Source organism: Buteo buteo, chromosome 17 (genome assembly GCF_964188355.1).
Source record: "Buteo buteo chromosome 17, bButBut1.hap1.1, whole genome shotgun sequence".
NCBI classification, from domain to species: domain Eukaryota; kingdom Metazoa; phylum Chordata; class Aves; order Accipitriformes; family Accipitridae; genus Buteo; species Buteo buteo.
This window is the reverse complement of record NC_134187.1, coordinates 26,660,203-26,672,784: the sequence shown is the minus strand read 5'-3', so window position 1 is coordinate 26,672,784 and position 12,582 is coordinate 26,660,203. Positions and strand designations below refer to the sequence as shown.

General features: G+C 41.0%; 1 protein-coding gene across 3 annotated transcripts in view; it reads right to left on the bottom strand.

Moving 5' to 3' along the window:
- The window catches only part of MLIP (muscular LMNA interacting protein), a 114,056-nt gene that overhangs the window by 20,980 nt on the left and 80,494 nt on the right, over positions 1-12,582 (bottom strand). For all 3 annotated transcript variants that reach the window (XM_075049310.1, XM_075049309.1, XM_075049311.1), the window contains exons 11-12: positions 8,357-8,482; positions 3,400-3,588 (exon numbers count right to left, since the gene is read on the bottom strand). In XM_075049310.1, the coding sequence (XP_074905411.1) occupies positions 3,400-3,588; positions 8,357-8,482 (315 nt within the window). The remainder of the gene's footprint in view (positions 1-3,399; positions 3,589-8,356; positions 8,483-12,582) is intronic.

Genomic DNA, 12,582 nt, shown 5'->3' with positions numbered 1-12,582 from the left:
CCAGGGAATTTACAGAGATGACAGTTCAGGTTTAGTAGAGAATGGAAAGAAATTCCCATGATATCAGGATGTTGTTTCTACACCTGATACTGTGTCTACTGTACTGTGTTTTCTGTTACTTCGATTATTTATGACCAAAAAATATATAATCATGGAAACATAGAATCGTTTAGGTTGGTAAAGACCCTTAAGATCATGGAGTCCAACAAATCATGTCTTTTTAAAAACATGAATAGCTTAGACTGTAGTTGGGTGGCGCAGAAGACAGGGCTATTCCGACAAATAGCAGGCAAATATTGTCAGGGGTTTTATCAACATATATTGACTCAAATGTTAAATATTGATCATGTGAATGAGATCAAAATTAATCTTCCTTTGGTTATCAAAGAATGTTAATAATATAGATCAAAACAGAAATGTTAAAAAAATTATTTTAAGTGGTGAATATTTACTTCTTGTGTAAATAAACCTCTGTTTGTATTAAACTAGCCCAATATTGACATTTGATTATTCTGTTTCCCAAAGTATTGGGCCACACCTACCTAGAGAGTGACATCAGTTCAGAAATACAATAAATTTTACTAAAGGTATTTACTAGCACTACCAGTAGTGCTTAAAAATCTTACCTACCTCTGACAATTGAGTTGTCTTATTTTATATCAGTTACCCTTATCCTCATTGGCTAAGACTTTAAAATTATTGCAAATAATTCAATTATTACAATTATTTTAAACACTAGGAAACAATCAATGGTAAATTGCGTTATACTGAAAATTCTCCAAAGAAGTCTCAAAAAAGATACTCCTCAAAAATATTTGTCATTCTCACCAATTCTGCTTCAGAAGACCTAATTATTGATTTTTTTTGTACTAATCAAGGTTAACATCATAGTTTCCCATGGATTTTCACTAAATCTCATGGGATGGAAGAGGCAACTTGCTACATTAACTAAATTAAGGGATGCATTTGGAGAAACACAAGCATGATCATTGCATATGGTCTTGACAAAAGTCAGGAGCCTATTTCACTTACACGATGAGAGGGATGGCAGTGGGAAGACAACCAGAAGCCCAAATGTGTGAACTTTTTTGCTTAAATTGTCACAGCGGTCAGTACTAGGGCCTCATCTAAAACACAGCCCTCTCAATTAGCTCCCTGATGACATAATCATTCAAAATGGTGCTGCAGAAGTATTTGAAGTAAAATTAAAGGACCCTCTGAGCTTTCCTTTGATAGAATACAGCACTCTTCATTGACTTTTAGGCTATGGATGGTGCTGCTCAACCCTGGAAAGTTGCAGACTTAAACAGAGAGTCAGAGTTCAATATGGAAATTAGAATACATAAAATACATAATACATATAAAAAATATAAAAAATATAAAAATAAAATAAAAGCTGTGTACAGATGTGTGAAGGTTACAGAAGAATCATGTGAAATACCTTTGCTAATAGTGGACAGTAAAAAATGACCCAGGTAAGAAAGCAAATTTATGTTATACAGGGAAATGGAAGAAATCAAAGAGATGGTGTAGCTCTTGTATTTACATTGTACAGGAAGAATGTCTGAACATCAGAGAGGTGTGGCTGCATTTATCAGTTTGCAAAGCTCACAAAGGTTGCTTAGAATGACAAAAGTTCCTTGAGATAAAAAATTGTGGATGAAGAGGCCTCGTAACCATCACCACATGGGTGGAATGCAAATACACAGTCTGGGCTGTTCTATGACCTCGGCATTCAAGAGAAGAGTTTTGGGTGCACAGTACTATGGGAAATCAGAGCAGCAGCAAAATTTCCCTATTTCAGCAATTATTCAGCAAGAATATCCCTGTCTGAGAAAACAGCTAACATGATATACCAAAAAATTACACTATCTTAATTATCTTCAGACAACTCTTCCCTGCCTTATTCACCTTCCTATATAAATTTCTGAGTTTCTAGCAGTCTTTCCACTAGCAATAGCAAATACCCATTTTCATTATAAGAACTGGCTTCAGTGGTCATATGAACTGTTTGTTTGTTCATGTGAATGCCCTGCAATGAACCAGGAAACTTGTCAAAAAATAGGTGATCATAAAATCATTGCTGCCTAAATAAACATGTCAGCCCAGTTTAGTAAAAACTGGAACAGAACAAAACCCAGTCTAGCAGATGTGAAAAGGTGCTTTTGTTCAGGATGCCTCAAAGACAGAATGGAAGGTTGGTTTTAGTTTTAGTTTTAGTCTTAGTCTTAGCCCATCATAATAAGTGGGTAAAATGGTAAATTCTATAAAGCCCACAGGATGGAGGGGCCAACTTCAGACAATATTGACATTGCCGATTAACCTAAGTTATGTTTCTAGTCAATGGGGAGAAAAAGGTGTTTCCAGGCATCTCTTCAGAGTCTGACAGCCGACCAACATACATTCTCTGCAGAGGTGATACTTGTCTCCAAAGCAGTCTTGGCTCCCAATGTGCCTGAGACTAGTAATGCGTATTTCACATTGGTCCTTCCCCTGATGAGGAAACCATGACGTAGCCTAAAGAGACAGAAACTAAGGCCTGTGTTTTAACCTCTTGCATCCCAAATAAATCACACTGTACATCTTGGAGTGGGATTATCTCTCCTGGCATCAAGGTTTGAGCATTTGCAGCCAGATTTTGTGTTAGAAAAAGAGGACATGGGAGGGATGCATCCGAGGGGTCCAAACAGCATCTTCTACAGACTTCCACAACCGATGCTGTTCTAATGCCAGGCAGGGGCTCTCTTGAGGTATTGTAAATACCTCATTCCAGCTGCTCTTCGAAAAGACTTCCGTTAAGACATAGGACCCAGTTTTCACCTTACAAAGCTCATTAGCCAGCCCTGTCCCCCACACACCTTGGACTACAGAGATTTTGTCTAACTTCTTCACTGCTGTTTCAAAGAAGACACAAACGTCAGCAAGGGTGTGATTCCCTTTGCATTGGCAAGAGAGAACTGCTTGTCAGGATGACAAATAAAGCCACTGGAAAAGACTATATTTCTCTCAGGTTGAACTCCCTTCCCTCAGGTTAGTCTCCCTTCCCGTCCCCAAGAAAAAAGATATAGCCCATTACTTTACTATGGGTAAATGTTAAAAGTAATCTAAGCGTGAGAGATGAAATAGATTATTCCACTTTTAGAGAACAGATAGCTTGAATGAAGAGTGGTGGGAGCCCTGTCCTAGCTGATCTGGAGGAAGCAAGCCCTGACATGAGCTGTGCCAAGGGAAGGAAAAGCAATCATATCTCCAAGGATGCTGGAGACACAGGCTCATCTGAGATGCATCTCCCAGAGCACCTGCCAGCACTGAAATGTAATGACTCAGCTGAATTCTGCCTAGAATTCAAAGGATGAAAGCCTGACAACACTTTTGAATCACACCACACTTGACGCTCACCTTATTGTACAAAGAGTTGTGACTGTAAGGGCTATAAGGATTCTCATGGACATCACACGTGATAGAAGACAAGTGGCTGAAAGGTCCAGGGTTTAGACAGTCAGCGAGGGAGACGGACGGAGGACGCAAAGGGGACTTAGTTGGAGGGATCAGTTTAGTTGGATACAGAGGGTGTAGGAGAGAAGTCTCCTATGAAAAAAAGAAAAGTAAACAGAAGCAGATTAATGAATGCAAAAAAAAAAGCTTTGGACAGAAAGCAAAGTGCTTGTCTTGCACCTTTTTTACATTTCACAGGGCTTGATGATTAACTAGGAAATATAACTCTACCTTCGTGCCAATACAATTGCTCTACACTAAGCACTTTCACTGGCATGAAAGTACACACACAAAAACCTGCTGTAGATGTCCCATTAAACCAGTTAGGCTTTGGCTGGGGTCCAGTGCTTCTCCCTCTTGCAGCTCAACTGACGCTCAAGTGACAGAGAAGGAAAGCCCAGAAGGATCTTGTGCTAGGATAAAATGGCCCCATTTGGGGACATTTTCTGAGAGAGGGGATTGGAAGCAAAACCAATCTGAAAACAGTGTCTGCGAGGTACAAAAGAAAGTCTACCTTGCCTATATACTAGCAGGAGCACTTCAGCCTTTTTAACAAGACTCTAACAAGATTTTTCAGCTGTTTAAGAGTTAAACCAGTGAACGTGCACACACTATACATGTTACTACTGCAAGTTGTCAGCAGTTAATAGTGTTGCTGGTTAAAAATAACCAATACGTATGTGCTTTTTGCACCTGAAGGATAAAATCCTTTAAAAAAAATTGATTTTTAAAAGATTTAGTAAAGAGTCAAGGAGGCATACCCAGCTTTTGGCAAAAATCGTGCTTAGGTTTTTGTCAAGGCCATTGTCACAAAACATCCCGAATTCTCACCCACTTGGCTGGCTGAGTGGAGACCAGAAACTCCCCTGCGCGCTGTGCCTTTGAGCTCAAGACCCAGAAAATTTGTGATGAGCTGTGATTAGTTCCAGCAGAAGCTAACGCATCACCCACCGAAAGAGTGAGCACGAGCAAACGAGCAGATAAGAGCCCGGCAGCAGTGAGAGCGGCTGGAAGGGCACCAGGCAACCATCGCTTCACACTGACTTTTGCCTCCTCCTTAGAGACACCAGCCCTACTTCTGGTAAAGATAACACTTGGCAAACTGGCCTCACAGCTTCATGCAAAGTGTAACTAATATCTCTTTAGTTCACCCTTATCTTGCTCTTACATGGTTCCAAGTGGCTTATTTTTTTAATGACAAAGGAGCCTATGTACATTCTTGTCAATAAATATTTGCAAGCCCATTAATTCTCTACCCTATATTATGAGTTGTTTTCATATTACTATGTATCAAAATGCCCTATTTTTTCCCCAGAAAAGATTGTTTCCCCAGTTTCAAATGAAAATTTTCATGAAGCTCTCACTTCCAGTATATTTTATGGTGCTTTGTTGAACAAATTGGAGCATACTTGCAAAATTTCTGAAATATTACTGAAATGTACTAAGCAAGAGGAAAAAAATTCTTTCTCATGAAGGCGAAATTGTCATCTCCAGTAAGGGCCTCTTAAAATGTGGGAAGCTTAATACTGTCATATTGGAACCTCAGAAATACTGCACTCTGTAACAAGTTTTGGATGTGGGGATATCCACTGAATAGTCAGTGCTATAAGTTGTAGAAGTCCTCAGGGAAAAAAAAAAAAAAAAAGGCAGCATGAGCTAGTATGAGAAAAAGCCAAAATAAAATGGGATTTTTCCCTGGTTTGTTAATTTGATTGGCAGACCAGTGTCAATCTATATACAGTGTACCCAGAACACAGATAAGAAGAGTTATCTGTGAGCTGAGCTGCATCCTTTCCAGATGATCTTTACTAATTTAGAAATCTCTTTTTGTCTCCATCCATTACCTTGAATTATCTGCATGAGAACAGCTGCCTGTTAAAGCAAAAATCACTGTTTTTTTACAAGGCAAATGGCCTTTTCCACATGGGGACATTTCTTAATGAAATGCAAAGCAAACAAGCTACTCTCTGTTGTGCAAAAAAACGTGTTCGACACAGGGACGTGAAGCTGAAGGTCAGCAGTTACGGCTGGCTGCATCATTATGCCTCAAACTGAATGTCACCCACATAGTCACCAGTGCTTAGTGTCACACTGGGAAGTTTGGCAGGGAGGGGAGGTACTGCAGAGGTCTAAGAAAAATTAAGAGGGAAGTTATTAAAGCTGATGCCATCTGGAACCTCTTCTAGTCTACCGTCCTCAAAGATGCAGCCTGAAAGGGTCTGTCCTTTCCAGATGGGCTGAGTGAAGGAGGGACAGCAACGTCACCTAGGGAGGGTGTTGTTGGCAAGGAAAGAAAGGAAAAGAAAATGCAGAGAGATGGAGAGAACAGAAATGTAAGAGCTGAGCCTCCCAGCAGGACTGGGAAAATCTCCAAAGAAAACCAGAGAAAATCAGTAACAGTATGAGCAGTTTTGCCCTCAGCCACACTAGATGCCTGCTAAATTCTTATCTGAGGACAAGTGGACTAGCACCGGCTCTCCTGCAGAAAGCAGAAAGCCTAGCTGCTAGTCTAGTTTTAATCCACAGTTCTCATATCCCATGAAAGCAGTCAATTCACCTGATTTAGGGGTAATATTGGTGGGAACGCCTCCCAGTCTTTGAAAGCCAGCCACTGTGCAGCCAAAAATGCTAACTACTGAGGGCAGGTGAAGAGGGAGAGCAAGTGTCCTTGTAGGCTAACAACCCCGGGGTTGGAGACAGCCACGGCAATTTTCAGGAGCGTTTCACAGATGCTGTAAGATTGTGAACATCCTCATGCGGGCACCCAAGTCTCCTCCACTCACAAGGGACTCGTATCGGCACCATAAACCTACTCTGAGAGGCCAGAGCTGAAATCATAAGCATGTGCTGTCATGTTCAGTGCTTTAGTGTTTTCCCCAGATCTGGCTATTATCGTACTATTAATTGTTGTATTAGACCACCACTAGAATCACATGGCCATTTCTCACACAAACAAAACCAGTTTCTATTAAGTCAGTGAATCCATCTGAATACAGCTCTAAGTACTTCCTTTTTCAGAACAAAGATGTCTTAATAGAGATCTCCCAAAACAACAAGTATTTTACAGCAACTTGTGGTATTTCTTAGGTTAGGATAATAATACCAATTTATCAATACTTTAAAGCATACGACATTGTTCTTTTAAATAAAGGAAGCAAAACTGAACGTATTCATTGTGAAATTAACTTTTCCATCTATCAAAGTCAGTGCACTATTTGTTTAGTTCATTTTAATACATAGCTCTTATATAAAATAATTTGGCTTGTTTTATAAGAACCACATTTATTCATGGACTTATTACATCCTCAGCACTTCAGTAATATGTACCGTAGTAATTTGTAAGGTTTAAGTTGATTGGTTTTCACAATTAGCTTCAAATGTCAGAAAGCTTCAGGCTATGGCAATAACCCCAGGTTTGTATTTGCCTGAAAATACAAAGTTTGGTGATTGCATCATTTCTTCGTCAGCAAAACTATAGCCAGCAGAATCAGTGCCCAGCCCTGATGAAAAGGAGGCATCAGCTGGGGTGGCCTAGGCCAGAAGTTCTCTAGCAGCAGCTCCAGGTCAGCTCTCCTCTTCTTTCATCCCAGGTGAATGGCAGCACAGTGCCTTGGCATCAGAAGGGTTTCAGTAAGTTAAAGCATGAAAAAGTCACTATGGACTCACCTGAAGTCAAATATTCACCGTCAACCTCAAAAGTTCAGAGACAGATTGTAAATCATCATTTTAATGCATTTTTTTTAGTATTTTACAGAAACTCTACATTCTATAGGAACCTATAGAATGAGAAACCTTCTGATGCTACCCACATGTGTTGTTGGAACCCACTAACACTATGAATAAACCTTCCTCTGTTTGTAATGCTGCAGTACTCTTGAGAAATGCCAGGGTTGTCCTACAGCAAGTCAGAGCTACGGAGAGGAACGGAAAGAGCGAAAATGCAAATCTTAAAAAAATTTAGCTATAAAAGGAAGAAGAGAGGACTGCCATTGCTAAAGTCTCTCTCTAATGCGACTAGAGAGGCATAGAAGTAAGAGAAATTCAATTAGCAAGGTATTTTATTTACATTGTGTCTGACGAGGACTATTGGCTCCATTTGACTACCCTCCAGATGGAAGATTCCGAACATACTGGATAGGTTAATAATAAGCTCCTACAGGGACATTCAGATTATGTTATCGCAGTTAAGGTTTAATTCACAATAACGCGCACAAACACAAATGCGTGAGAAAAGGCTGTCAGAAGCATTTATCTGGTGTTTCTCTGAGAGAATGCCTCATACAGGTCAGCAAAGCTCAAGACGTGCTTTTGCAAAGTGATCCTACGTCGTTATGTGAGAGAAGACGTCACTTTTGCTGCCCCACGGGCTGCCTGTTAATGGTCCTCACGTGCGGTACAAGAGCTGTCCCCTCGAGCTGTGGAGGGACACGAATACAAACCTGGGGGAGCTGTGCACTGGGCAGTAACACCCAAATTCACTGGGGCTCCTCTGCCGTCTCCCTTGGAGAGGGAAGAGTGAACCTTGCCCAGTCCTTGCTGGCCTCTTCAGAGAGAATTTGGGTCTGGGCACCAAATGGAGGAAGCGCTTTCTAGTAGATCCTATCCAGACACCTGCTTGACAGGGGAGCACAGGATTTCCACTTTCTTTTGTAGTGTTTCCTACCACAAAAAGGTCCTCTCCTCAACATATAGGTTTTTAGATCACCAAAAAAAAGTCCCCGTAGAAAGCCCAGCTGCCCATCCCCAGCCTGTAGACTCTCCTCCAGAAGCCAGGTGCCCCTCAGGAAATCATCTAAGATTATTCCACCGTCTTTAAGGAAACCAGCTGAAGTTATAAAATCCTTCCGAGTGAGTTACTCACCTGCTCAGTATCTTGATCTCCGATTTCTTCAAGGTACTTTTTAAAAGGATTGGGTTGATAGGGTTCCTCCTTTTGCTGTGCACTCTTCCCTTTCACCAGCACAGGACGAATGACACCAGGTTTTGTCTTGACCCGTAGCACACCCAGGAGAAAAGAGATGGAAGAAAAATAAAATAAAATACTTCACAATTTACAGAATATTTGTTAGCCAGGTCAATTCCAATGGGGTGTACTGACTAGATTTTTTAAAATTTTATTAATAACATATTTCACCACCAAAACTATTAGGGTGTCATGCCGCCTGGCCTACTTTTAACAGAGATTGTGGACAAAATTGGCAAAAGCTGTTTTTATGCACAGAGCCTCACCACTGACATCTGTTTCTTATTGACACAAAAATAGATGCTGGGCTGTCAGACTGTGGTTTGCGGGCTTTGCTGGCTGTTTTTGCTAACTGTTCAGCTGCATCTTGATAAGTTCATCAAGTCACACTTTATGCACAGCCACACATCTGCTTTCACACTGCAAATTCCTTTCTGGGCTACTCAAAACAGTAACCGTGAAACAAGGAAGGTCAACATGTGATGCTGTTAACTTACACCCAGGCAGCAACATGTTAGGGAAAAGTCTTTCTGGGGAATAATACCAGTGATCACATGCTGGATTTTGACAGTATCTTTAAGGCTTCACTTGGAAAAATACATTTTTAGAGAATTTAATCAGCGTGGATCTGTGATACCCCTCATTTCAGACAAATTGGATTATTGAATTAAGAAAAAATTTCCTGGTTAGCTACCAGCCAACCAAAAAATTGACTATCAACTTGTCAATTTAATACAGCTGTGATTTTCAGAATTCTTGCAGTAAAGTCTGACATGATGGATTGTGGCATAAACTCTAAACAGAGGCTAGGGGATAATTTTAAAATAAACAACTTCTTGTTCGGTAAGTAAAGAAAAAGAAGAAAAAAGTGTACATTCTCACTGGAATTTGGTAAGAACTGAAGTCCTGGAGAAGTCTGTGATTGAATTTAAATGTCAGTTATATTCTTCTCTGTTACAGCTACCCCACAGAAAATGGGCAGTCTTTGTCATAACTGAGATAGATAACAACAGGACTGCTGCTGAGCTCCTTTTGTGGTTGCAGTCCAGAGGGGCAGCTTGCCTAGCTGGGACTGGAAATAGGTGCGGTCACAGCTCCCCATCCTCAGTACCCAGCAGGGTACAAAAATGCAGAGAAGAAACGTGATTCACTATTAGATTTATTTATAAGATTTAGATTATGTACATTTAACACCATGCTGCCTATTTACAAGAGCAATACACTTACGGAGTCTGTCTGGAAAAAAGAGAATGATGCAGCTGAGATTGCTGGATGTATCATGTAAACTGAGTTATGGATCACCTGAAAATAAGATCTGCAGGCATCTGGCAAGGACAGGGCAAGAGGGGTGCACATCGGAGGGGGGGCTACAGGAGGCAGGAGATGTCCCCATGCCCTGGGAAAGGACAGAGTGGTGCCCAGGGGCTGGGTGGAAGGTGGCAGAGGCAGGAGGAGCACAACACGCCTGGGAAGAGCGAGGCCCAGGCAGCAAAATATCTTCCCTTAGCTTTGTGTTTTATCCCCTCCCTCTTTTCCACAGGTTGGGGCCCTTTCATCTGCCTCATCAAATAAGAAGAAACGTATTCAACCGAAAGCAAAAAATAAGCCATAAGGTGGTACTAACTTTTTTAAAAGACAATGACTGCCAAGTTGCATTAAAAACTTAAACTTTTTCATTAAGAAGATCGACTTATTGAAAGACACGGTGCTCATTTAATGAACTTACAGTCCATATTTCATGACTATTTCTTTGTGGGATTCACCATGAAATAATTATTTTCCTCTCTGAGATTTCTGAGAAGAGTTTCTAAAAGTAAAAGACTCCTGGCTTTCAACATAAAGGAAAATATAAAAATAAAAAGAAAGCTACAGTTGTTATCAAGTCATCATTATGCAGACAAAGGACCTGTGGCCTTCTAGCACTCCTCCACACCATGTAATCACGCAATTAAAAGCCCATTGAGGTACCTGAAATCATCAAGGATAAGCTACTCTCCTTACGTAGGAAACCTCTTCCAAAAGCACGCTGTAGAAATGCTTTTAAGGAAGCATTTTCTAAACAACATCGCGCACTGAAGTGCTGACTGAGTCATATGTTTATGTCTGACTCTGCTAACAGAGTGGCAGATATCAGCCAGCAACCAGAATTTCGAAGACTTTATTAGCTCCCTGACAAGTTATATAAAATCTTTCATCCAAAACTAAAAACTTGAACTCTTTCTTCGATAGCGGGTGGCACAACTGACACTGCTGAGAAACAAGCTAAGACTGTTTTGCCAAGGAAAGCGTTGGTTTTCCTACAACAGTCCTGAAAAATGGTGAAGGCTGTTACGGTAGCAATGGGCTGCCACCATATGGCTACAGCCCTATTAGCAAATTACACAGGGCCAAGACACAAACTCCAGAGCTGACCCATAATTACTTCTACCGATTCAGCACCAGGGTGCTCCCTGGTGTGGTTTTGGCCCAGGTCAGCAAGTGCACAGTCAGAAATAGGAGGATAGGCTGGGCCAGGGCACCCGTTGATAGGCGGTATGGACACGACCACCCTTCTTCAGGGACAGGAGGTATTTTGGCTGTATGAAAGTGAGCCTTGCACGATATTTGCCTCAAAAGTCAGAAGACTGAAATTCTCATCAGCAGGTGCATGGGCATGTTCACCTCTGATTTTTCCTTCTGTTATTATGTCCCTGGCTGACAGGGGTGAGGAAGGTCCCAGCTGCAACCCCGTTCCTCTCAGCAGAGGCCTAAAATCCTCTGAGTCCTATGTTTCTCCTATCCGAGTCACTATTGTTTCCCCTTATCCAGAGTATTCAGCGATCGCCAGTATGTAGGGCCGGACACCTCTTTGGTAACTAGCAATGACTGCAGTAACTCTTTGCCGTGCTCTGTGTCACTACACAGATGTTAAGTTGTTCTGGATAGCTGAACAGCTTTCCTGCAAAGAAGAAAGTTGCCTCTTAATGTTTAACAAGGAATTAGCGTTTTAATATGTTTTCGATGCAGTGCTGTTTTGAAACAGCCTATCTCTGAGACAGCCAGAAAAATTATTAAAAAATATGACATGATCAGATAAAAATGTATAATAAAATGGGAGAGCTAGCCTTGGGATAAAAGAGTTAGCTGCCGTCTCTCTTTCCTTTCTGCTCTAGGTCCATCAGACCTCATTTGGCAAATAACAAGCCCTGAGTCTATCTGTTCTGCATAGCATTTATATCCAACTTTTCTGTACAAATAGTTTCTTGCAGTCTTTGAAGCCTTCTCCTTCAAATGGGATAACCAAAGAATTCCCTCACGGAGAGGAACCATTCCCAGTCCTTTCTAACGACCTCCTTAGTTTTTAGGAAAGGGACCCTGGGACAGATTGGGCAAGTATGCAACACAGCACGCCCCAGCCAATGCAGTCATCTTCTGTCAGCACTGAGAAGCCAGAGTCACCTGAGGAGCCTCTAAACAGTTGAGAGCACCTGCTTTCAGATAGTGAGCATCTGGCTCCCTTGTCGTGAAGGATCATTGCAGTTTCCACTGTCAGCAAAAAGATGCTTTTAGCCCTAACAGCACAAACAGAGATGCTTTGTTTAGTTAGACTGTGAAACGCCTTAAAATAGTACCCTTCTATTTCTTTTCTGCCACAAATTAGACTTCACAAAGGGAAATATGTTATTGAACATATTAGTTTATATTTATTTTCCCTTGTAGAGGCCTTACGCTTGCCAAAATCCAGTAAAACAATCCAGCCAGCGTGTCAATCTACAATGAAGTTCTTCTTTAGTACATTTGAAGGTGTGAAGGCATATAACTGTGGTTACAAGGATTTCCTCTTCCTCCAGCTAAATAGTAAATCATTCACATCACTGAAAAGCCTAGGAAGAAAGGATAATTATTTTCTCCACCTTCATGCTGAAGCAGCAGCAGGTTTTGCACCAGAGCACTGAGAACAGTCACCTGTTTGAAATTCAAGTTGTCTTTATTTTTTTTCATGCTGAAATATTCGCATTTAAAGAAGCAGCTGAATTTTCAACAAGATGTCTGATACTATATTGTATTATGATTTCCACTGACTCTGTGCTAAACTAAGCCATAACTAAAATCAATGGATTTAGTTCTTTTCCATTCTACTCACA